The sequence below is a fragment of the Manis javanica genome, chromosome 14, assembly GCF_040802235.1.
Source record: "Manis javanica isolate MJ-LG chromosome 14, MJ_LKY, whole genome shotgun sequence".
NCBI lineage: Eukaryota > Metazoa > Chordata > Mammalia > Pholidota > Manidae > Manis > Manis javanica.
This window is the reverse complement of record NC_133169.1, coordinates 15,845,213-15,871,731: the sequence shown is the minus strand read 5'-3', so window position 1 is coordinate 15,871,731 and position 26,519 is coordinate 15,845,213. Positions and strand designations below refer to the sequence as shown.

At 44.5% G+C, this 26,519-nt stretch overlaps 1 protein-coding gene across 3 annotated transcripts in view; it reads left to right on the top strand.

Annotated features, from left to right (window-relative positions):
• The first annotated feature begins 3,990 nt into the window (after positions 1 to 3,990).
• TGFB2 (transforming growth factor beta 2) overlaps positions 3,991 to 26,519 on the top strand; it is a 78,206-nt gene continuing 55,677 nt past the window's right edge. Inside the window, exons 1-2 of one of the 3 annotated variants that reach the window (XR_005060267.2) lie at positions 3,991 to 5,752; positions 19,713 to 19,796. Coding sequence is in view for 2 of the 3 variants with exons in the window: in XM_017670090.3 (XP_017525579.1) it covers positions 5,407 to 5,752; positions 19,713 to 19,796 (430 nt within the window). In the remaining variant the exon portion in view is untranslated. The remainder of the gene's footprint in view (positions 5,753 to 19,712; positions 19,797 to 26,519) is intronic. The other 2 variants (XM_017670090.3, XM_017670091.3) reach the window with 2 other exon arrangements.

Sequence of the window (26,519 nt, the reverse complement as noted above, 5' to 3'; positions counted from 1 at the left end):
ATTTCGGTAGACCCTGGAGATGACAAAGGCCAGGCCACTGAGATACTGCCTCCCACAGACCTCCCTCCTGTGGAAACTCTCACAGAGTTGAATGTAGGGCTATGTAGAGAGACAAGGGCCCAGAAGCCACAAGCAATAATCTATCAGCTAATCATAATTCCAGAGGGTAAGATAAATGTTCCCACAATGTATCATTGAAGTGTGAGCAGTTATCTCTTTAAAGCCTGACAACCTGCTGGTAGTGCTTTTTCTTCTTGTCTCTATCTCTCGAGTGGATTCCCTTATCTCTTACCACCTCTCACCTTCTCTTTAAGCCCTTCTCCTCCCTGCCCATTGTTTTCTCCGTTTTCCTTATCACTTCTTTCTTAGATTAACCTGTAGGTACAAAATGGAGATAATAATTGGATTACTTTTCATGGGGAAATAACTAACCTTTCTATTTCCTTCTGAGAGCAGAAACTTGTGTATCTGTAGAAATGCATATAGAACACGAGATAATTGTTCTTTACTAAACATTGTTTCTGAATTGTATCAGGTATAAAATTAGAAGTAAGAACTTAAAAGGATGTTGGTGTATTTCCACATTAAAGGGTTATTTTGCATTTAGCAAGCATTATATTTAGAGCAAAATGTAATCCATCATAGTAGGTCCATATATTTTTTTGTCTCCACCTCCTAGTTTTTAATGCTTGAAACCATTGTGGAAAGCTTTCAAAATTGTTAGGACCCTTTAGATCATAAATTCTTGCTTATTATCCATTGGGGTAAAACTCCAGGACAGGAATGGATAGTTGTTTTGATATCAAACGTTTATTTAGTATTTTATAGGAATATTACATTATTCAAGCAAACAACCATTAAAGAGCAGAGAAGGGTTAATAGTTGAAACAGCTGCGCCCTCTACTTCTCGGATCTGGAAAACAAAGAATTCTGTTTTAGGGTGTTAAATAATAAAGGCCTTAACCTTGAAGTTGGACTAAACTGGACTTCAATAGGCATTTAGAATTCTGGTCCCCAAAAGTGTGTTTGCTGGTCTGTTCTTCCCATAATTACCGAGGACAAAATGCCATGCTGTTTAAAATAGTTTAATGAGCATGTATTTACAAAAACAGCTAGGAGGCATAACTATGAGGCAAATTCTTATTAGTGTCTTCCCTGGCTTTTGATTCTACCTCTGAGAAAGAGCAGAGGCCACATGTGTCGTTATTATGCATTCTCTGGCAAAAGTGAAGACTTGAGAGGATGCAAAAGTGGTAGGTAACACTTAACGAGCTATGTTCCAGGTTGTGTTAGAAGCGCTTTGTGCAATTTAATCCTCCCAGTAATCTTATGGTGTTACGGAATTATGTATTATGCTCATCACTAACACAGAGGGTCCGAGTAACTTGGCCAGAATCACAAAGCCAGAAAGTGACAGAAATTTGAACCCAAGAAAACTTGACTCTGGAACCTGGCCTTTTAACCACTGTGCTCTCCTGCCTCCTTGAGGCATTCAAGGTGATACCCTTTTACCAAGAAGACTGTCTAAAGTCCCTAGTACATAGTAAGATCTCAATAAACTTAGTGAATATTTACTTCTTGCCTGTAGAGATGAAAAGACTCCACAAGAGTTATTTGATAGGAGAAAGTATCCATTTATGGTTACAAGGGAGACAATGCTTAGTCTTAGCTGTTGTATCTTCAAAAGGCTGCTCATCTGAGCGTAGAAAGGGACTCCTTCCCTCCTACTATACTCAAGTTACTATGCTGACCCCTACCCGATCTCACCAACCCCTCCCTTCCTACCTTCCTGGGCTTTGGGGGAATTAAAAGTAGCCCCTTACAAATAGACAAGGAGCCGAAGGGATTAACTAAGCAATAGCAGTTCAACAGACTAAGTATTATGGACAAAGGTGCATATGTTTATTTTGGGAAGAGTTATAATTTATGGCTTTAGTTGTTTTCCTAGAAGTGGTATAGACTTTTGCTGCTCTATCTGAATCCATTTAACTTAAGGGAAGGCTGAAGCTGCATCCTCAGCGGAGCGTGGTGATTGAGGTAATTGGCCATGTTCCAAAGCAGCATTGTCACTCAGTAGTTCACGTGTGCACCTCCTGCTCTGTTCTATAATTGCCCCAGGTGTAAGAATATTCACTTTTCCTCCCTCTGTGTATAGCTAGATTATTGCCAGTTCTCCAACTGAACTCAGAGGGATGCCAATTTGGTGGAATGACTAGCCCCGCAGTAGCTCCTCTTCACTCTATTTTCCTCTGTCTCCGAATGGTGGCTGGTTGTCTAACACCTTTCAAGTTGCTTCAATTTGAAACTGACCTCGTCATAGAAAGGAACTTGCTAATGCTGATTTATACATAATTTCCACATAATTTTCAGAATTATTCAGAAGTGGTTTAGAACAATCCCTTTATTCCAGAGTTTCCTGATGTATAGTCATGGGGGGGGGTGGGCACACGTTTAAGGGAGATCAGAATATGCTGGGGTTAGAAGTGTTGAACAGTTTTATTTTGTGCAAGATTCCCAGAGGCTTTGACATGACAATGGGAAATGTGAATCTGTAAGAGAACAATAGAGTAAGTACCAAGCATCTCCCAAACTGACTTCATCACAGCATCCTTGTTTGCCGGACATATTCTGGTACCGGTGTTTCTTAGAAGTACACAGTTGATAAGAACATACATGACAGATCCTGACGGCGAAATCCTCACTACCACTATGGCCTTGAGCGAAGCCCTGACCTCTCTGTACCTCAGTCTCCTCATCAGCACAGTAGAGATGAATAGGGTTGTTGTGAGATTAAATGACCATATATACTCTATCTATCCCACATTACTAATATGCATTAGCTATTGTTATTGAAACTTTATTCAGCCCTCTGTTTACTAATGATATAAGCCCCATACACATGTGAAGTATAAATGCTGAAAGAAGACTCCTTGACCTATTTATAATAAAAGGAACATCTGAACTAGGGAATGACAGAGAGGCTTTGAGTTTGGGGAAAAACAGTTTTCAGTTTAAATCATCTGTCTTGGTCAGTATGGCCAGAGTCGGGTTGAAATGAAAATGGGATGACTGGTTAATAAAAAGTAACTAAAAGAAAAAGAGAAAAGGGAACGGTGGCAAGAATTATTCTTGTACTTATCTAATCTGGACTAGGGTGAAATAGAAAATGTCAATTTATGTGTAATGTATAATAACTTAGACATCAAACACTTAAAATTCCAGCTTCCTGGATGTATGCTATGGAAAGAATGAATTGGTTACTAATGTCTAGCTGGGGAAGAAGGTGAAGAGAAAGCCCTATCAAAAAGTGGCTTAAGCAGCAGTTAAGAAGATGCCCCTTCGTTCATTCAGACAGTAAGACAAATAAATGTTCTTCATTCTCTATGTAAAAAAGAAAAGATGGAGCTCTGTTTTCAGCATTCACAGTCAAATGGAAGATTAGACTGTGAACACAATCCCTCATAAAATAACATTTAGAACAGAGGTACTATAACATGGTGGTGTTATGGAATCTCAGAAAATGATTCCACTAAGAAGAGGTGAATCTTAGATTGGAAGGCATGTCTCAGGGCTGGTCTGGCTCCGGCCAAACTGATGCTCATTCACAGAATGTGTGTGTGTGTGTGTGTGTGTGTGCGCGCGCGTGCAACACAGGACGGAAGACTTCATTCTAGAGCAAGTGATTCAGTTTGGGAGGCTGCGGGTGAGCCACACCAAGTTAAAAACGGGAGGCTTGATAGCTTGTCCTTCAACAGACGGATCCACAATGACTATATAAAGTAAATACCATAAATCACTGTTGTCACGGCGCACACTCCACCTCCTCCCTCCCTGCCCCACCGCCGCCTTCATTTCCACACCCCCTCAACGGTTCAGGGAGAGCTCGTGGTCTAAGTAAACGAGAGGACTTCTGACTGTAATCCTAGCACGTCACTTTGTTGAAGGCAAACACGTGGTTCAGAGAGAACTTATAAATCTCTCCTCCCAGGCAAGATCGTGATGTTATCTGCTGGCAGCAGAAGGTTCGCTCCAAGAGGAGCTCCAGAAGCTCCCGAGGAGAGAGAGAGAGAGAGAGAGAGAGAGAGACAGAGAGAGAGAGAGAGAGAGAGACAGAGACAGAGACAGAGACAGACAGAGACAGAGACAGAGAGACAGAGAGAGGGAGGGAGAGACAGAGAGACCGAGAGACCGAGGCAGGAAGGGGCGAGAGCGCAGGTGAAGGCGGCAGGGGAAAGGACTGGAGACCGTAGCGTAACGGTCCGGGGAGCCTTTCGGGACAAACCGAGGGGCTGTCTGGCCGCAGGAAGGAGAAAGGAGAGGGTCTATTGCAGGCTGCCAGGTGTCTTCTACCCTCAGCGAGCAAGTCCGGGAGGGAGAGAAGTCAGGAGAAGGGGGAAAGGGGGGGAGTCCAAGGGAAACCCTGCGGAGCCCCCTTCGGAATAAACCCCCCTGGTGAGCGCGCCCCGGGGGCTGACAGCAACGGCGGCGGCAGCTGGGCGGCTGGGGCCGGGGTGGCGTCCGGAGCGCGAGGAGCAGGAGGAGGGCGCTGGAGGCCGGACGCGCTCGCGAGCGGCGGCGGCGTGGAGTGAGCCGAGGGGCGGCGCGCGCCGGCCGGCGGAGGCCACAGCGCAGCTCCGGGAGCGGATCCTCGCCGCCTCTGCAGCCTGCGCGGCCGCGGCCGGACCCGAGCGAGGCCCGAGCGCCGTGCGGAGCGCACCCGCCTCCCCGCGGCGCGCAGGGCTCGCCCCCAGCGCGCGCACACGCGCCCGCGCACACGCACACTCACCGACACACGCTCACACACGTGTGCGCTCCCCCGCTCCGCGGCCGCTGCAGCTCCTGCTCTCAGCGCCGCAGTGGAAGGCAGGGCCGAACCGCTCCTTCTTTAAATATATAAATTACAGCCCGGGCCAGCCTCGGCGGCCCCCGTTAGAGCGCTCCGGGCGCCCCTCCCGCCGGGCCGCCGGCTGCCAGCCCCGAGACCTTTTCTTCTCTTCCCTTTTGGGCGGAGGAGCCGAGTTCAGATCCGACACTCCGCACCCGAAACTGACACACTGAACTCCGTTCCCTCATCTTACATTTATTTCTGCCTAATAGCCGCTCGCCTCTTTTTTTTCTCCCCACCTCGTCACTCCAAGAAAACTTTTTCTTACTCCCCACAGTTAGGTTTCCCCCTGCGCATCGTGTATTAATATTTCCACTTTGGGAACTACTTGCATTTTCTTTTTAAGGGAATTCAAGCAAGATACCTTTTTCTTTGGACATTGACTTTCGTTTGTTTGCAAAAGTTTCGCATTAAAAAAAAAAATTACCTGGTCAGTACTTTGAGAGTTGTTGGTTCATTTTTTTTTTCTTAAAATTTTTACTTCTTTTTTTGTTTTTTAAACTTTTTCCACCTTAAAAAAAATGCACTACTGTGTGCTGAGCGCTTTTCTGATCCTGCATCTGGTCACGGTCGCGCTTAGCCTGTCTACCTGCAGCACGCTCGATATGGACCAGTTCATGCGCAAGAGGATCGAGGCAATCCGCGGGCAGATCCTGAGCAAGCTGAAGCTCACCAGCCCCCCAGAAGACTATCCTGAGCCCGAAGAAGTCCCCCCGGAGGTGATTTCCATCTACAACAGCACCAGGGACTTGCTCCAGGAGAAGGCGAGCCGGAGGGCGGCCGCCTGCGAGCGCGAGAGGAGCGACGAGGAGTACTACGCCAAGGAGGTTTACAAGATTGACATGCCGCCCTTCTTCCCCTCGGAAAGTAAGTAGTGCTTTTTGCTTACATTCCCCGAGGCAGAGCGCTGTGCGAGGGTCTCAAAAGCGCAACAGCTGCAGGGATCACCCTTCCCTCTCCGGGTCCCCATTTTTTCCCGTTCACTTCGTCTGCCCTTCGTCCCACCCACCTCCCCCTTCCAGTTGTGTGCTTGAGAATCGTAGGCTCTACAACGTTCACTTTCTACGTTGTTTTCTCTATTTCTCCCTTCCTCCAACGCCTCAGTCCTTTATAAGGTGTTATTCTCAGTTTCTCTTCCTTGAAATTCTTTGCTGAGCCACCAGCTAAGGAGTCAGCCCTCCTCTGTCAAGCTAGAGGTGCTCCCTGGCGCAGAAATGAACTGGAAATCTTGGTAGGTTTGTTTTCTTTGCTCCGATTGGCGTGGAACCCGCCGAACTGGTGCACGAAGGGTTAAAAAAAAGTGGCTCCGAACTAGCCTCTGCCGAAGGCGCCCCTTTGCGCTCCGACCTATCAGCTGGTTCCCCAAGCCTTCCCTATTGTCTCTAACTCCCCTAAAAATGTCAGCACCGCCGGGCGAAACCAGATTTGAACACCCCTAGAAAAACCTACCTTTCATAACCCTCAGTTCTTGAACTTACTGCCACAGATAGGTGTTTACATTCCCCAAAGGCGAGATCTTGTCACCTCCTCTCCTTTGGATTTCACCTGGAGAAGTGGAAAGGACAGCTTCGTTTCTATGTTTAGAAGGGTTTTACTTCACGTTGTTTTCCAGAGTCCTCTCAGACCTGCCGTCCTGAGATCGCTGGTATAGCAGATCATTTTTCTTAGGGGTTTAGCCTGGATCTTTCTCACTCATGAGCCCTCTGCTGCCTGCCCCTTCCTAGGCTTCCTGCCTTTACTTCCGTGCCTTCCTAAATCTCAGAGTAGGAGACAGCCGTTTTTTTCTCTTTTTTTTTTCTGGCATCTCTGAGGACAGTGTCCTCAAAACCAGCAGGCATACAGTAGCCATGGGAGTGAAATGATTTATTGTGCAGCTCTTTTGGGAGAAGGGAAGAGGACAGTTTAGCTAGCTTAGAATAATCTCCAAGGTCTTTAAAGAGAGAGAGAGAGAGAAAGAGAGAGAGAGAGAGAGAGAGAGAGAGAGAGAGAGAGAGAGAGAGAGAGAGAGAGAGAGAGAGAGAGAGAGAGAGGGAGAAGAAAAGCATCTAGTGATACCTGAGAGGGTTAAATACCAGGAAGAAGAAGAAAAAGGAAAAATAAAAGCTTCAACCTTTGCGTATTCCAAATCCCAAATCGTAAACTTTTCATTGGTTGCCCATTTCTCTCCTCCCCCTTCCATGCCCTATATACTTGCTGGCTGCCTTCACACAATCTCTGTGTTTTGCCTAAATAGATAATACAGCCATCTGGATAATTATATCCTAGAGGTTCTCATTGCAGGAGGGTGCTTTTATTTTTTGATATTTATTTTTAGTTTGACAAGTGGTAGCTTTCTGACTTGCCATGTCTTGTACTTGATGGTCTCAGGATGTCAGCGGATGTACCTAACTCCAGTCTTCCTGGAGACCTTTCTTTTGCTGCAGCTTCTCATCTTCCTGTTCAAGAGCAGGGGCAGACGCTGGAGATCCCGGGAGGCAGGAGGCTTTTATTAGTAATTATGGCACCATTCACGGCAGTGATGATAAATACACTCCACCCTGGTTATTCCCCTCAGGAAGTAAAGCTTTCTACCTGGGGTGGCGCCAAGGAGACATTAGGAAAGAAAGCTCATTGTAATTAGTCCAAAACATTGAGACCCAACGGGGAGTTGAGTCACTTTACTTTCTCTAGCACGTGCCTCAGTTCTGCTGGCAGCGGGGCCGGCAAGCAATGTGTTACATAGAACACCAACCGGTCATTCTTTCAGTGTTTACCTGCAAAAGCTGTAATTGCCAGCATTTTTTATGACAGAAAGGTCTTATCTCAATCATTAGATAGATGTGGAGAGAGCGAGTTCCCCAAGAGGGTGTTAATTCCTTGTTCTTCCCAGCATATTTCAGTCTAAAGAGCAGAAATGATCCACCCAGGATCACGGTCATCACCGCATTAGAAAATTTTTCAGATTATTGGAATTTCAGAGGAGGGCATCTAAGACGAGTTGCATGGATTCTCTTTTCCATCCCACCCCCAGCCACCAAATAAATTAAAGCCTCTTACTTAGTTCAGTATAAAAAAATACACTATCATCAGCTTTCACACAAAGAATCCAGGCTTCTTAGAGCCTGCGTTGCATATGAAAGTTTGGGAGCAGAAAACCGTATTAATTGCAGATCTGATACTGCTGTGCAGGGACTGTGGATGATTTTATAGAAAGTAGGTTAACTGATTTTCCAGCACTTTCTAGTTATACTGGAATATAGTGAACCCTTCCAAAAAAAATGGAAGAAAAGGAGAAATCACTCCACCATATTTTTATAGAGCAAACTGAAAGTGCAGCATTGGCTTATATACCAACTTTCCCTCTTGAGGACTTTTCTGTGCCTAACTTTGACTCAGCTCACTGAAGTGGCTGTGGGGAGGGAGTGTGCCTGCCGTTTCTTGCAGTGAAACCGGCGAAGGGAGCGTCAGAAGCCCCAGAGATGAAGGCATGGGAAAGATCACTGGTTCATTTTTTTACCACCAACTTATTAGCGTTCAGGGAGTGACTTCAGCTCAAATATTACAAATATGCTCTAATTATACTCAATGAGCTATATATCATTACAGATTGCTGATAGCCCTTTGTGGGACATTTTATACAGTTCAGACTAAATATTTTTAGCAATGTGGAGATGTAAAAGTAAAAATATAAGAGATATTGTATATGCCCTCAGGCATATTTTGTCTTAAATATTATCCTTGGCCCAGTATACTACATAAATACAGTAAATATGAATAGAACTGGCCGGGTGCCAATCTGCTAGGATGAGTTTTAGTCAAGAAGGTATTTATGGGATATAAATAATACTGTGTCAACATTTAAAGAAGGGGCCTGATTAGTTTTGAATTTATTCGTATTGATCTTTTCACATGCTGTTAGTTTAAGGCTCAAAGTGGAGTTATGCTAAGGTTTACCGATAGTTTACCCAGTGGGAATTAGTGGATGTCTAGTCCTTTTGACAATTCATTTGATGTTCACGGCACCTCTGTTCAAAAGGCACGGTACACGGCTTTAGAAATTTTGAAAGAGTGATTCCATTAACTATGGTGAGATTCCAAATGATTCACAGCTAAAATCTGTAGAGGCTTGGGCAGTCAAAAAATGGAAGAGATAAAAGGCTTTATTTTCCATCTTTCTTTTTGCTTTTTCATTGTAGCAAATCAGGCACATGCGGTTCTAACTGCCAGGTTTTTACCCCCACAGCTGCTCAGGGAACATTTGGCAACATCTGGAGACATTTTTGGTTGTCATGACTGGGAGGGGTGCTACTGGCATTTAGTGGGTAGAGGGTTGGGCCAGGACTGTTCCTGGGCAGGAGACTAGGGCTGTTGTCAACCATCCTACAATGCTCAGGATGGGAACCACCCCCCACCCCACATACACATACACAGAAGAATCATCCAGCCCCAAACGTCAGTAATGCCCATGTCGAGAAGCCCTGGTAACTCTGGTATTTATTTGGGTTATTGAATTCTGCTCGAAGTACCATTTAAAAAAATAATAACCTAAAAATAAAAATATCCTCATAATCAAAAGGACATTAAAATGAGAGAATTGAATAGAAAGATCATCAGAAAGTTATCTTAATTAAGTGGGAGTATCAATCGGATTGTTTTGTATGGTATATATATACTTTATTAGGATGATCTTAAGGCACTCAAATCAGAGGCAGGAAAACTTCCCATTCATTTAGCCTAAGTAATGGTGTTGCCCCACCCATCAGTAACTTTAGTCAGGAGTCATGTGATGCTAGTCAGAACAGAGAAAAACGAAGTGAGGAATTATCTTAGATATTCTTTGCAAGGAAAATAAGCAGTTCATTACTGAAGCGTGGACTCTCCAAGCTAGGCAATCAAAAAAAGTAAATAAGCGTGTTGGTTTATTCTATCGTATTGAATTAGATAAACTAAAATACACAGCCTGAATCATCACTGGGAGGTTTCCTTTGTAATTGTTTCATATGAATGTTAAATATTTAATACCAAACAATCTCCTTTTTCTATTTCCCCTGTAATTTTCCACGTGAAATTGTGGAATGTAGAATGAATACCAAGAGCATTATGACTTTTAGGGAATGTGACCTAAGATTCTATTCATGGATATGCCTGTCTGCATACAAATTGCTGGACTGCTGGCCAATTGCCCACTGAAGGAAAATATTGACAATTGCTGACACATAGCAGTATTTGGCTTTATGTTCAGGGATTTTATTTTTTAAGATGATCTGTGTGTGTGTGTGAGAAAGAGAGAAAGAGGGAGAGAGATCAAAGACAGACAGACTTGAACCCCTGGACTTCCACAGTGATTCCGTTATTAATACACAGCAGACCAAACTTTAATTCCTGCATTTTCATTGCATCATTGCTTGTACTAACTGTAATGCCTAATTGTGTTTATATTTAACTTAGGCCACTTCCCTTTCAGGATTTCCTCTTTTCTTTCTTTTACTTTACAAAGAGTAGGAAAAACCCTCAAAGAACTATATTGTTTATAACTGAAGCAGTCCAGCAGTCTTTGTTGCCAAGTGAGGCCAGCCTGCTTCAAGTTGCTCCTGAGGAGCCCCCATCCCCGGAGGCTCGGCTTTGTGATGCTGGAGGGGCAGGTGGGGACCCTTCCACCTTGCAGAGGGACCTGGAGCCCTCTGTGTCTCCACAGCGACCCCTGGGGTCTACTAGCGGAGCAGCACTTTCTGAATCATGACTTTTCCCTGGTGAAAAGATGCTGATGTAACGGAGTCACAGCATCTTTCATATAAAGATATGAAAGAATGACAGATCATTTTTCCTAGAGGAAACTGAGATGTGAAAAAAGGGGTAATGACTCACTGCTGATCCCACATCAAATCTGGGTTAGAACCGAGGAGGTCACTGACTCCTAGGCCTTTGTCCAGAGATTACAACACACTTCAGGCTGCATTTTTAGGTTAGGGAAAATAAACTGGAGGAGCCCTGCCCTGGGCGCGATGTGCAGGCCTTCCCCCAGGAGAAGCTGGGGCCCAGCCCCTCCCTCCCCTGCGGCCACTCCCGCCTGGCCTTGTAGGGTCAGGAGTAAGGTGAACAGCAAGCAGCGACTTCAGGGGAAAGCTCTGAAGATGGCCTTTGTCTGTCCTGATGCAGCATTTCCGGTACTGATGGGGCCTGAACGATTTGAATTCTCCAGATGTGCTTGCTCTACTCAGGCAGCCCGTCTGCTGAACGGTGCACTCCACTTCGCAGATTCTCAACAGCTTGAAGAAATGTGCCTTGGGCTGAGATAAACACATGTTCCCATTGTCATTTTGGAACCATATGGTGTGCTTTTGTTTTGTAATATTTTTTAAACAAAGATAGGTTTGAACCTAGGAATTCAGGGTTCTTCAGGTATTTTACATTTACTAACATGCCAGGGATTCTTCACTGGGTTCTTTTAGAGGGAAAAGCTTGTTGTGGTCATTCATTTAGAAGTTCACATCGCCCTGCAACCACACGTGCGTTTGGGCGGCTGTCATCTGTTTTGTTTCTTTCCTGACCTCTGACATGCGGAAGTGGGTGTTGAACGGCCCTGCGCTGTGACTGCGCCTTGCTTCCCGGATTGGCTTGGTGGCCTCTACTTTGCATAAACCTCTTCCTCAACCTCTGTTCCACAGTCTCTGAATTGCCCTCGCTACTCTGGAATCTGTGAGCAAGGCCGCCAACTTCAGCTGACCAGGCCTCAGTTTCCTCACTTGTAAGGAGGAAGGACTGATGTTGGTATGTGTCAAGAAGCACGTGGCTCTGCTTCGGGCACGTAGGAGATCCTCTTTTCATTCACGGCAGCTGTTATTCATTGACTCCCAACTACCACTGGTTTTGAGATGCACCATTAGTTTATGTGCCACCAAGACAGAAATACCACTTACAATGAGCAACGATGTACCACTGGTTAGATGAGACATAGTGAAGAGAGATATTTTAAAAATATTAAAATGTGATTAAAAAGTGATGATCTGGGAACATCACTGGCACGTTCTGGGAATGTGATGGGAACATCACATTCTGTGATGTCCTGGCATCTCCAGCTCATCTTTTCTTTGTAAGTTCCACTCAGCGGGTCTGTTTCCCTTGCTCACTCTGGTTAGTGTTTAGGTGACCTTCGCCCCTTAAGGGGCTGGGTCCAGAAACTGGCAGGGCTGGTGATTCACCAGGTCTAGCACTCTCTAGTCCTCATATTGGAAGCCTTGAGAACAGTCTTCTTAGGGAAAATGTCTTAGTTCAGAACCAGGACCTTTCAGGGTCTGTTCCTTCTTCCTTGCTCATCCCACCTCCCACTCAATCCCTGCATGAGGGTTGTAGCCCAATGCCACCTCCTTAGAAAGTCACCTTTGACTTTCCTGGTCACATTCAGTTGGCTCATCCTCTGTCCTCTCACAGTACTTCATCTTCTCTAACCGCATCTCTTCTCTTTTGCCGTTGGTAAAATTCAGCGGTGTTCTGGGCTGTCTTCTTGACCGGTTTGCACACTGCCTCAGAACAGGAACTGACTCTTACCGAAACTAGCACATTGTATCGGCTTAATAAAGAGGGAAAGATTGAACCACCAGAAGAAGGATCTATGATTTCAAAGCATCTACACCAGGAGATGTAGGGAGATGAAATCTACTCACCTTCGTTACCAGAGAAAATGTGCCTGATGGATCAGATCGCTGTACTACAGACAACACACGGCTTCTCAGAACCATACATTCTCTGTCTTCAGTTTTACAGATAATACTGAAAACAAGGGTTATCATGATGATGATGGAAGCTCACTTTCACTAGAGATTTACTATGTGTCAAGCATAGTTTTAAATAATTACATGTATGTATTCATGTAATGCTCACAAGGAATCCAGTAAGGGCCATACTTGTATTTACCCTTTGACCTATGAGGACATGCATATAGCTATTTTTATCAGTAATGTCTTGTTGAAAATAAGGCTTTTAGTTACCACAAATAACAGAGGCCCTAAAATAGAGACCCCAGGAGATGGAGAGCATGGCTCTTCTTGCCCTCTTGCAAAATGAGGCAGCACATCCACGAAAAAGTGGTGACTCTCCTCTCCTACCAGGAATTACATTCATAAGCTCTGAATTCTTTCCCTACAAAGGGAAATTTACCCATGAGGCTTTGCATACAACCCTGGGTTTTTTTTCTTGCCTTTTAACACATTTGGCTGTTATCTCTGTATTTGGTTGATACAAATGATGATTTATTAAGTTCCCGGTTTTGGTCTTTAACTACGACCATTTTCTTCATGCAAATTCTGATAAATTTGATGGGTAGGAGATTCATCGTGTCTCTTACACAAAATGAATTTCCTTGGGAAGGCAGGATGGTGTTTACAATGAGCATGGGCTTTGGGGCCAGACAGACCCAATACGTCAAAGAAGGAGCATAAATAAAAGAGAGTCACGCCAAAAGAATCTCAGAGCCTGAAAGGAAAGAGGTAGCTTCAAAGACTGGAAGTCCCACTCCAGGCCTGTGGCAGTTGTTAACAAGTGGCCTTGTTTGGTTAGCAGCTTGTCTTTCTCAAGGCAAGTTCTGAAACCTGCCTCTTTTAAGTTGCTTCTCGCTGAATTCACATCTTGGCTCTGCCAATATTGAAGCCCCTTCACTTTCACTTAATCTGGCCTCAGTTTCTTCATTTGCAAAGATGAAAAAATTAATTCCTGCTCTCTAGGGTTGCGAAGGACTGCTAGTGACCTCTGTAAAGAAATACCTACAGCGCAGCTCTTCTGGCACTTAGTAGGCCTGGTTTGCCTGGCAGCATCCTTTACCGAATCTCAAACACCATTGATTTTGAGGCAAGCTACTATTTTATGTGCCACTAAGAAAGATGTATCATTGCCAGTTAATTACAACATGCCTTCGATTATAACAAAGAATCTAGATTTGAGGGAATGCTAAAATATGAGAAAAATGTTAAATCAGTGAAATCACATAAATATTCATGGAATGAAAGGAGTCCAAGAGCACATAGAAAATAACATTAAGTAAAGGCATGATGTCTGCCTTCAGAAAACTTTTCTATTTAGTAAACTTTAAGAGCTGCCAACTGATAAAATCTACCTGCAGAACTGAAAGCAGGAGGTGTCCACGTCATGTCCTCGTCCCAGCCAGAGCATCTCGACGTGCCTGCTCAGTGCATTAATTTCCAGTTTTGACTTTCTTGACATCTCAAGATGTTACCAATTATTTCAATGGGTGTACAAATTTTTAGGGAGAAAATGGTTAAATTATTTTAACTGATATCTCTGAATGTGCATATGTCACATAGCACTCTCCTCTACCTTTCTGGGTCATAGAGATGGAAATCCAAGAGAGCCTGGAGAGGATGTTTGTCTAAGGCCCACATGTAGGGGGTGCGTCCATAAGATGCGCTCTGGGGACCGGTCCAACCCCTCCTCGCAGGTCGCGGGTCTCTTGTCATCCCCCCTGGTGAGGGTCTCTTTTGAGAAAGAAGCCAGGACATTTGGAGTCAAGCCTACACCTTGTCAGGCAGCCATGGTCAGACACAGGTAGACTTTATTTCACCCCCATCACCGAGCCCGGCCACAGCAGTGTCTTAGCTGTCAGGTGATTCATTTTTGTTTTTGTTTTTAGAAAGGCCTTGGCAACAGAATGACATTAGGGGGTAGAAGCCTCAAAGAGGAAGATGGATGAGAGGAAGGGGAGAGGGTGGTCAGGTGTCACCATAAAGAGTTTGAAGAGGAAATGAAAACTTGGGCGGTGATTTGAGAGAGAAGAGACCGCACTAGGCCTCGAGTAGTCGTCCACAGCACAAGATATCTCTGTGCGAGGGAAGGCCTGGATTTCCTGGGGCAACCGAGTAAACCCACTCGACTGCTGTGAGAAAACATTGCTCTCCAGGAGGAATTGAATCTACTAGATTCAGCATCTGTTAGAAGGAGGGAAAGCCGCGTAGGGCTGAGAAAGCTACTCTTTATGGACTAGGACCATTCCTGTATCCTCTCAAAGGAGCTCTTGGCTAGGTTACTGCCTGATAAGTCGGAAGTGTGGGGCTTAGATGTTCCCTTAACCACAACGATTTAAAGAACTTGAGGCCAATGGAAAATGCTGTGTCGATGCTGTGAAGCCCAAACCTTCTGAAAATAGTTTGCATCCATTTCCAGCCTCCCCAGGCAGCTGTTTGCTCTCACTCTGGCATGTTCTACATGTCTGTGTTCACAGGGAGAATGTCACTCTTCCTTCAGGCCTTCCTAGCTGCCTGCATGTTGGTGATTATAAAGCAGACCATTCCTGAAGAGACACTGTGTTTCTGGAAGAAGAGTCAGGGAGCAGCTCTTTGAGAATAAGGTTGTTTTTTTGGAGACGTTGTTTGTTTCAGGAAATACTGCAGCATCTTTCCAGTCTCAGGAAAGAAAAAGAAAACTGTTGTGACTTAGATCTTGGCTCCGGTGGTTTGGCTTTCCCTATCTAGCCGACACCACACTGATAAATACCACATCTGTCTTGACAAGCTAGTTCCCAAATAACTACTCATTCATAACTTTAAGCTGTTGTAAGAATCCTTATTTGTTACCTCATCCTGTGAACGAGAATTCAGAGTCTGGTTTTGAGAAAGAGATTCAATGACCACAAGCCCACTGTCTCTGCAAATCTACAAGGAGGCACTACCCAAAAGATACTACTGCATATTTTTTTTAGTGCATTTTAAGAGCACAAAGATACGTATTGCTGGAAAAAATATACATGAGAATTTGGGGGGAAATGTAGTCTAATTTTTAAGCTTGGGTTCCATTCAGTATTGGTAATCCAATGCTTGTTAGACCAGATTCATCAGAGATTAATCTCTCTATACCAGACTCCTATTTGGAGCTCTGATTCTGATTCGATCATATATTTCCCATTCCACTGGCTTAGTCTTGTTTTCACTTCTGCTTTGACATCTTAATGACAATACCAAGTAGCTAGTTGTTTCTTGTTGCTTTATAATAAATTCTTAGAATTAAGTTGGTGGCTGAGACAGTCCAAAAAATGAAAAACAAACGAAAGTGGATGACTTATTCTGATTCTACTTTAGAAGGAGACAGATGCCCCCACAGTCTGAGGACCCTTTGATGCAGAAGATGAGTTATTTGGTAAAAGAACCACCCCCTCAGAGGTCTGTCAGGGCATTCGGTGGAGAACTGTTTCCACATCCAAGCTCATACCTTGGCATCTTGGGCTTGGAAGTCAAGGAGAGAGAAGCAGGTAGGAGCGTGCCAGAGCTCCTGGCTTTTCCCCAGAAGTTGCTGGGCAGAACCGAAGCTGAATCATGGCCATCTTCTCAGGTTCTGAAGCATCCGTTCTCACCTTTAAATATGTATCAAAAAAATCATGTTGACTTGAATAGTAATTTAGTTATTCATTTGTACTTCCTCATAGTACCAAGCCTTAGACTGTTAAGCATATGAACCAAAATCCCGTATCAGATCCATGAACTAAATCCTGAACTGCCACTTCTCCACCTACTAAACTTGTGCTTTTCTCTTCCATAGAATGAGGTAACGGGTGCCAGTTTGCCTTGGAAAGAGATATAGTTAAGAAGGATCCCACTGTCAGAAAATATCACCATCAATCATGAAGCTATGTGTGTAGAGTCATGTCTCATTTCATTAATTCTTTGGCACTGGCATGTCGATTCTAGAAAGAGGGTCTGGAGCCAGACTGACCTCAAGTCATTATACATCTGGTATCAGTAGTTCACCATCTCTCAGTAACAGTTGCTGGGGATTCTCTAAGTACAGTAGAAACTCATAGTGTATAATGTTGGGAGGATATGAAGGCACCGACTTAGAGAATTGCTTTAGGCCTGAGAGAGATGTTTCTCCAAAGGGTTTGGGAAGGATGGAGACAGGGACTAATTTGACATGGAGTTTCCTTGGACATTTTTAATGACATTTCATTCTGCTCAAGATACCATTGCAGCAAGAATGGCTCTATCTTTAGCTTATAAACATGTTCATACTACATAAAACCGCTCTTTACTCAGAACAAATACCTTTTGAGGGGATAGTTTATTCTTGATCTACCTGCTTGGATTGTTTGGAGGTCAAATGAGATTTTCATACAAGGGCTTTGTAACCTTTAAGTCACAAAGGTCTGGACCAGTGGGTCTCAAGTTTTACTAGGCAGAAGGATCACCTGTATCAGGTGTAGTGCTCATTATAAAGGGAGAGTCTCAAACTTTTGTACCCCTACTCTCCACCCAGATTTAGTTTCAGTAGTTTTAAGGTGAGCTCCAGAACCCTGCATCTTGTAACAAAAACAGGTGGTTCTTGGGCAGGTAGTTCAAAACACCTTCTAGAAACACTGTGCATTTTTGTTTTATTTTGTTGCTTTTTTTCTTATCAGTCATCCCAGGCAGAAAGAACCCCAGAAGTTTTCTAGTTAACCCATGCAGATTCTTAATGCCAGGTTTGTCTCTGTTATCTGCCTTAAGTGAGTGATGGCCCTCCATAATCAATCAGTGAGTGCCCAAGTACTTCTAAAAAATAATTATTTCTTTAGGTCTGTTAATGTGTCAGATTTGCATAGGGTTTCACATTTTGTAAAGCATTTCACCCAAAGCCTCAATGATCAAAAAAACTGCATCCATACCATAGGGCCACTTCAAAAAAAAGTTTGAAAACTGATTTTTTAAGACCTAAGAATTGCTTTCTTTGGCCTAACTAATCACTGTTAGCGGCACTTATATTTTCATGTAAATAATGCATGGTCTTCTGAGTAAATTGATCAACACCATCGGGCTGTCTTTTGGCCCCACTTAAACACAAGCGACAGGAAAGGAAAGAAAGGATTGTAACATTGCAGCTTTACAGCAGAGTAAAAGTAAACCAAAGGTGCCTACTTGAGGACCACTTGCTGGAAATTGCAAATGACAGTAGGTAATCTTCCTCATTCCCGCAGACTTCCTTTGAGCTGAGTGACCTGGGGCGGTTTCAAGGGATCTGCACCCCATTAGGGGAATTGTCCCTCTTTTGCACCACAACACCCACTGGCCTGAAGAAGGTGCTGTTTCCCAGGAAAAGGAGTTAAATCCCCCCAAGAAATGCATAGGGCCATAGTTTAAAGAAAAAGTATTGCTAGCCAAGCGACTTCCTCTGCATATTCAGCCTTTCTCTGGTTATATTCTTTGAGATTTTTATTTAAGATAACTTTCAGCATCTCTTTGTCGAGGTCAGATACGAATGAGAAGAATTTGTTTGACTTGCTAATCTTGTGACAGATTATGCCCAGCATAGCTTCCTGTCTTTGCTGCCTGGTTATTTGGAGGAATTTTCTCCCCGTAAGACTGGAGAGGCTCTAAAAATAAACAACATGGTTGCTTATTGGTGAGAACATATGTGAACAGATGTCAGCTGGTCACAGCATATGGTGGCAACATGATAGCAGCATGTTGCAGAAACCTGGGTGCTGGGCTGTATCTTCCATGCCATGTAAGCCATCCAGAGTCCCAGGTCTCAAATAAAGCGGGTTCTGACTGGAAGGTGTAATGCACGCAAGTGTGAAAATAAGTCACTGGGATCTTGTTAATGGGCTGAATGGAGAGTAGAGACGGTAAGTTACAGGGTGTGGAACAAGTCTTCCTTATCCATTTTAAAACTGGGAGTTAGAAGGCACAAATACGGCCCCCCCAAAAAAGAGAGAAGAATCCACAAGGCCTTTGTCTTTTGTCAAAAGAAGTTTTCAAGTCAGGTCTCAATAGGACCAGGGCTGCTTCTAGAAGACATGCCCTGGGTGAGTGGAAGGTTCAGCGATTTTAAATCTGTTTAAGGAACTAGGAAAGAAGTATATTAATGTCAGGGCTAGAAGGCAGTCAGGGATTCATCTATCAAATAAGTTAGATAACGAATATTAGTACATCTCTTGATCACCTTTTATTTGTCAGTGTCTACTAAATGTATCATCTCATTTCAGTTTTGGAAAAGCCCTCAGGGATAACATGTCTGCTTCATCTTACAGAAACAGGCTTGGAAAAATCAAGGGACTTGCCCAAAGATTCCCGGGAAATCAGTGACAGAGCAGGGGTTTCAATCTACCTCTTAAGCAAAAATCCTCCAAGTATCATTGACTCTGCTGCAGATAGTGTAGTCTCTGAACACTGAGCAATGTTTTCTTTTCAGTTGGAGGTATTTTGGGGTTTGTTTTGTCTTACAAGAATATGGTAAGCAATGTGCAAGATCTCGTTGCTGTTACTTTAAAGAAATAGAAGTTCAAAATTCCCAGGTGTAATAATCACGGAAGATACGTTCAACCCATTTCAAGGAGCCCTAGATTTTTAACCTAGAGCTAAGCAGCCTCCAACCAATATACACCTGTATTTTTGACTCACTCAAGAGGGAGTTTTCATGCACAGGTTAGAACTGATGACAGGTGGTTTTAAGAAAACTGAATCTAGGCCAACCAAATGAAAAACTGAGTTTTATTCTTAATAAGGAGATAGGCTGTCTTTTATCACAGGAGGTCAAGGCCTTTCTTATGTATCTATAATGTAAGTCAAGATATTTATTTCAGTGTATAAATTGTACATTGTTTAATACTAGAGCATGTTAAAGGGAAAACTGAATTCAGGAATCTGATTGCCAATTAAGGGATGCCAAAAAATCTGGGACTAGAATCCAGAATCTTTCATAGATCCTATGTGTCTGATCCCTTGCCCCTGAGTAGTAGGGACCTTATATAGATTTCTGGGGGGATGATTAATACATTCAGGATGTCCCCCTTCTACTTTGAATCTTTGTATAGCTCTGTGCAAGGCATCTCCTCAGTAAAATAGCTAATGACTGTACTTTTTAAAACTCCTAGCTGTCTGCCCAGTTGTTACAACACCCTCTGGCTCAGTGGGCAGCTTGTGCTCCAGACAGTCCCAGGTGCTCTGTGGGTACCTTGGTGAGTACACTTGTCTGCTTTATACCTCGTTTGACGTAGTGTCCCTCTTTAGTGTTTGTCTGCTGGGGGGATCTTGTCAGAGGCCAAAGAGAATTCTGAAATGCAACCTTGTAGCTGGACAGTCACAGAAGCATCCCCAAGTGTTTAGTCAGAGTTTATATGAGAAAAACTCGTGAATAGTTTTTGAAGTAATATGATGACTTGATTGCAATATGTGAAAGAAGGGACTGTGGGTATATGAGATATGTGTTCTGGGGTTACAAAGCAATTTGAAATATTGATCTCCTAGCCCCCTCCATGCGCTCTGGAGGGTTGAACAGTATGGCCAGAATGTCAAGGGTCCTCTTCTTGTGTTTTATTTGTATTTATGTTCTTACTGACGGTACACTGTAGTTGCTCAATTAACTGTTCTTGTACTGAACTGAAGGGGATGGAGATTTTTTTCTTCTTTGAAGTTCTGAGGGGAGGCCTGTGAGAGAGCTATGCCAATGCCATTATTTGTGACCTTCATATTTGTCATTTTTGGGTTGCATGAGAAAATGGACTGTCATGGGCAAGCCTTCTGCTGACTGGACCTGAGAGCTTGCTGTGTGCTCAGATTAAGCGCAAACTCCTCAGATCCAGTGCCATGTGTTAGGATGGGGCACACTGAAACCAGAGGTCTCGCTCCTTTCTGAGTGGAACATTGGTCAACTCAGCCAGCTTTTATTGAGTGCCTACTGTATGGTGGGCAATGAGAGCACAGCAAACTATAGGACTTAGCAGGTCCTGACACTCAGTGGCCCACATTATCCTGGATCCTTGCTCCAGAAGAGAGGGAATGGACTCCCAGCCCTGGCAATGGTTCACTCTGCATTTTTTGAGGCCCTATAGAGGTTTGGATTACATTGACTCTAAAGATGGGCAAAAGTCCTGGATAGGGTCAAGGGAAATGCTTCTATTACCTAGATGTGTGATTCACTGGTATATCCTATCTGCAATCATACCTCACTTTGCTTCTTCGGAATCAAGGTATCAAGGAATAAAATAGTTATTTGCAGGGACCTGAGATGGGTTTCCTCAAAAAGAACTTATTCTATTGAGAATATACATTTATGTTAGTTCTGAATGCTTTGGAGTAGCTAGAAGCTGCTTTGTGAATAAAAAGTGTGAAAGGTTTAATTCATGTTGTTGAAGTTCCCTTTTGTGAGACAGATTATATTTTGTTTTCTGTCTCTCAGGGTGTATTTTGTCTCACTACCTAGAAATTGAGAGTTGTCTGATTTTCCCTCCACTAGCTTCTTGGAAAAGCAAAGGGAAGGAGGGTGAGAGAAGGAGAACATTTGTTGGGCACCCGCTGCATCCCTGGTGCTTAGCACACCCCATCCTGCCCCTCCCCATGCTGGTTAGTTGGAAACAGCCCGGAGGAGGGTCGCCGTTTTGCAGAAACTGGCTTGGAGAGGCAGACACACCGTCCTGGGTCACAGTCGGGCCTGGCCTCGCTGCTGTCCGCCACACCACAGAGGCCCGGACATCTTTGCCTTCCTTTTGTTTTCCCTTTGGAAACCTGGCTCCATCATTTGATAATTTCCTTACCTACTATTTGGATTGCCATAGTCCAAATTGCCATTTTCCTCCCACAGTCAAAAAGTCGGGAGGCCTACCCTGGTTCTTTGCATGGTTTTCCTTCTCAGACACTCCTTAGTTGGGGTTATTTTCGATCATTGAAGTGCTGCAAGCTTCCCTCTGTCTTTGGTGAAAAAACACTGGAAAGCCACCCTGCTCCTCAGCGAGTCTGGGAAAATCAGGAGTGTCTCCGAGGGTGTGGAGGGGAGACAGGGCCCAAGCTCCACCTAGATTCCGGTCCGGTGCGAGGTTCTTGCTCTCCACCCGGCTTCCAGGCCTGTGGGAAAACCCTGCAGACCCCTTTCAGACCTTCCATGCAAGACTGCTGAGCAATGGGGCTCAGAATTTTTTTTTTTTGTCTCTGTTCTTAGAAATCGTAATTGGGTAAAAATGTAAGTGAGCGGATGCCAGGGGGCAAGTGTCCAGGGTCAGGGTGAATTTCTCCATGCTGAGTGTGATTCTGAACACTCGTTAAGTAGAGGCGGGCCTGTGCCAAGCGGCTCGAAGGCCATTCCTGTCACCTTGTGTGAACCGCCTCTCCATTCCAAGGAGAACTGGGAGCGGCTGGACGGAGCCCGGGGCCCATGGCGCCTCTTGCTTTTCTCACTCTAACCTGGGTGTAGCTGATGACTACGTGTTCTGACACTGATGACTGGACTGGCAGCTCTGATACTTCATTAGCTTTAAATAAAATCCCCTGGACGATGAAATAGTCCTTGCCCCTCACAGCCCATGTGGCTGGCTGGATCATGTTTCTATTTTTTTTTTTTATTCCTTTTCCCCCCAAATATTGGTTTAGATGAAGTTTTTTTAGATGCCTGCCTCAAGCTTTCTCTAATAAAATAGAAGAATCCAGATGGTAAGCAATAGAGAGTCTCTCTGTGAATGAATGGTTTAAAATGGATTCATGAAGATCAATTCAGTTTTGTGTTTTAAGTATTTACTGAGCAAGAACCTTTTAAGCAGCTTGACTGAGAGTTAAAGGTGGCGTTGCTCACAGTGTGGCCTGCATCTGTAGCTCCCAGTGTCCTGTGACGCAGATACCCTGGCCCCGTCTCAGACCCACAGGGCTGGGATCGCTGGCGCAGGTGAGCTGGGGAGGCTGCACTTTGAGGCAGGTGCTGGGGGTGAGTCCGACCTCACTAGAGATTACGGCCGCCCGAGGCAGCGGCTGCTCTGAGGAGGCAGGTCTGTGTGCACACAGGCCTCCAGCACAAAGAAGAAGCCCCATCCAGCAAGGCTGCTGTTTGATCCGCCGGTCCTGCAGCTGAGGTTTCACCCGGGGCTTCCCGAGTCCGTTCAGATATGAAGGTAGACCTGTTGTGGATAGTGTCACACATATCCCCTGCTCACTTTTCACCACAGTGGGGAAATGAGTGTTCAATGAAGTATATTACTCACATGGGGACATGGAGACTTCATTGGGAAGTTGTGATAGGAGAGAATTCAACTGGTAACTGTGGACGGAAGGGGATTTCCAAAGCTAATGGAGCACGTATAAGTGGCATGTATGATGTCTAAGTCAGTGTGTGATGTTTAATTCCCTGAGGTCATATTTGGTCAAAGCACCTCTGACCTCCTCATGGCCTGAATGACATTCTGAGACACGGGGTAAGGATCTAGCCACCAGTGGAATGTAACTCCACTATTTCAGCCAAATCAGCTTCAGGTAGCTCTAGTTTTTTCTTTCCAAAGAGTGTTTTTCTCAACCAGAGGTATTAGAGCAGGTGAAAATCTGACCCAGCTATTACAAAGGAAAGTTAATGATAACTTACTCGGTATTTTCTTTGTGTAACCCCAGACCTCCTATTATTCCAGTACTGTTCTGGAGCCATTCAGTATTCTGAACTCGGCCATACAGTTGGATATTCTCTAACTACTGTACTGTTTTTGGCCTTCAAACTATTTAGAGAAATAATCCAGTTCTCCTGCCTGTCCTGCATCATGGATCAGCCCACATGGCTGTTGAAGTATGAAAAGAATGACTGATAGCATTAATTCCACTTCCCAACATGCCTTTAATTAAAAGATCTCTGCATGAATTACAACTATACATATAGTTTTAAGATAAATGTCAAATGCATGAAGAGATTGTGGGAAGACAAAGGTAACGATAGGACATTCTTACAATATATTTACTCATTTAACAGTATTTATTGAGTGTCTGCTTTGTGTTAGGCACCATTCTAGGCACTAGCAATACCATCTGTAAATAAAAGAGCAAAAACTTTGCCCTTGGGGAGCTTCACATTTGGGAGGAAGAAGACAGACCATTCATTTAAAAGACTAAATCTGAATGGTAGAACTTGATTAAGTGTTTGGGGAGAGAAGTAGAGCAGGGCTGGGGGATAAGGATAGAGGGGCAGATTGCAATTTTAAATGAGCTGGGCCTGGAAAGGCTCATTAAGACGGTGACATCTATGCAGAGGCTTGAAGAAGGCCAGGGAATAGCCCTGGGCTCCGGGAAGAGCATTTCTGGCAGAGACAACAGCTGGTGCTGTTCCTGACACGTTCAAGGATTATCCACGTGTCCTAGGAGATGAGATTAGCGAGATAATGACAGACAGGTCATGTGGGGTCTTGTAGGCCATTGTAAAGTCTCTGGCTTTTCATCTGAACAAAACGGGGGAAAAGGTGGTTTCAGCCAAGGGGTTCCTGTGGCTCTTAAGTCGAGAACAGTGCACAGTGACCAACTAGGAGTGCCAAGTCCAGCATGGAGGTCTTTCTAATGCCCTGGGATGGAGTTTTGCCGCAGCATTTCTAGGTGAAACCGCGGTATACCAAGAATTTCAAACAGACTCTGTGCTGAGTTCCTTCTTTGGCAAATAATTTGATAGGCAGGCTATAGCAGGGACTGGATGTAGAATATGCTTTTTCGCTTTTTAAAAAATTATTTTTGGTTAATACTCTCGAGTTACTGGCAACCCACCCTCTTCCTTTCTGGAAAGAAGCTAAGTTTGCACCCTTCTGTGTATGAAAATAGCCTCTTGGGTCCCCCATCTCGTGTTGACAAGTGTGGAATGGCAGCTGCTGGAGTCTGTACTTGCTGTAATGCCTAGTCACAGCCATCGGTCCAGCGGCCAGGGACACATGGCCCGGAACTTACTGGGGACTGTGTGCTGGCCTCGGTGAATGGCACATTACCTGTCCCTGTGTGAAATCGGGCTTAGAAAGGTCTTTGCCTCTCTCCATCTATGCCCAGTGCCTTTGCCTAACTTTGAAATGAGGTCATAAGCCAGGGAATTTATAAAACTATGTCTCTTATCAGTCAAAAAACATTTCTGTTGGACCAGAGTTTGCTTTCTCATTGTTAAGTTTTGAACACCAAGATTTTACACTGGGATGCTGGTGTTATTCCTTCATCCATCTATTCAAGAAATGCCTACTGAGCCTCTGTGTGCTGTGCTAAGTCTTCCAGTAGGTGAAGGAATACAGCGTAGACCCTGCCTCCAGGGAGCCTACAGCTCAGTGAGCAAGTCAGGCAGGCCACACCAACCACACGAAACCGAGAAGCCATCACCACGTGGCTGATTTTAAGTAGGGGGTCAGAGAAGTCAGAAGAATCATTTCACTTGCTGCAGAGAGGTGAAGGAAGCCTTCATGAGCGGGGCTGGGCAGGGTGGAGGTCGGAGATTGATATGTGCTTCTAGAATGGGGACCTTTGCATTTAGAGCATGGCAGTCCTCAAGCTGAATGGGAAGCTGCTTATGTTTTCTGGAAGGAGATTTGCCCTTTACACATCATTTTCTTCCACTGGGGGCTTGCATGTCGACCATCTTGATGACTCATGAAACAGCAGAAGCGCTGACTGTGGTCTTGGAGAAAATTGATGTATTCCCACAGAAGACCCGCTTTGAAATACTGAGGCTGCAGAACAGGGCAAGATCATTTTATCAAGTATTTGTCATCCAGAGTTAATACTTTGAGAATGCATAATTGACCTGTTGTGTATAAAATCCGTTATACCATGATGTGCGTGATCTAGTGGGGCTCTGTAGATTACAGCAGTGTTTTACAAGCTAGAGCTAGATCATTTCCTCATGTCACTAGCATATCACAAAGACTGATGTCCCGCTCATTGTGTTTGGATTCGTGGGCTGGCTGTGGGTCTGCTGCATGACGTCCTTATTCCGGAACCCAGGCTGAGGGAACAGCCTCCAACCTAGGCACGCTGACCTCCGGGCTGGCCGTAAGATGTGGTGGTTAGCCCCACCCACATTCCCCTGGCCAAGCCTGATTTCAGGAAGACAGGAAGGGGGCACAATGGAGGGGCCATGTGCCGCTGGGCTTAGGGGAGAAGCCCAGACGTTTTGAACAAATGATACAGTTCACCACAGCGTCAGTGAAGGAACTGGGGAAGAGAGAAAGATGTCGCCCACGTTAAAAACATTCTACATTGTGGATGTGACATGATTGGATGGCTACTCAGTGCAGGATTAGTAGGTTGACTTTATAAGATGTCCATAAATGTCATTCTCCTCCATTTTTATATATGACTTACTCCTTCAACTGAGACAAGTTTATCTGGCATAAAAGGTACGGTTAGTAGTACTGGGTTTCTGAAGCAAGTCCTGATGTGTTATGTGAAATTTGTGTTTGTCAGAGAAACTGAAACTCATCCTTGCCTCCAAAACATGTAGTGACACCCCTTAGCCTTACAGTCTCAGATTGCCACCATGGTTCTGACATGCCACACAGTGTCTGGTGGATGTTGTCCATAGTAAGGATCAAGGCTAAGTTTCCATGAGAACGTAAGTGTAAGCTAGATGCTTAATTGTTTGCTAGAGGGAGCATGGCTTTCCTATTTCTTATCTGTCTTGTGTGACTTCCACACTAATTTAATAATTTCAACATTGCATACCATATGGTTCCCTAGAATCCTGTCTGACTTGACCCTGGGTCTCCTGACAGTGATCTATCAGGTGTATTGCTTAGACTCATGCTCCTTCCTGCTGTTTCCAGTGAGCATACTGGAGGCCCTGCCTGACCTAAGGCATCTCCTGTGTGACTCAATATGGTTGACAGCCATCCATCCACTCTGACTACCCCTGAGCATGCTAGGTAGCTTGGCGTTTGTTGGTTATAATCATCCCCACAGCCTATTCTTAGTAGCAGCAG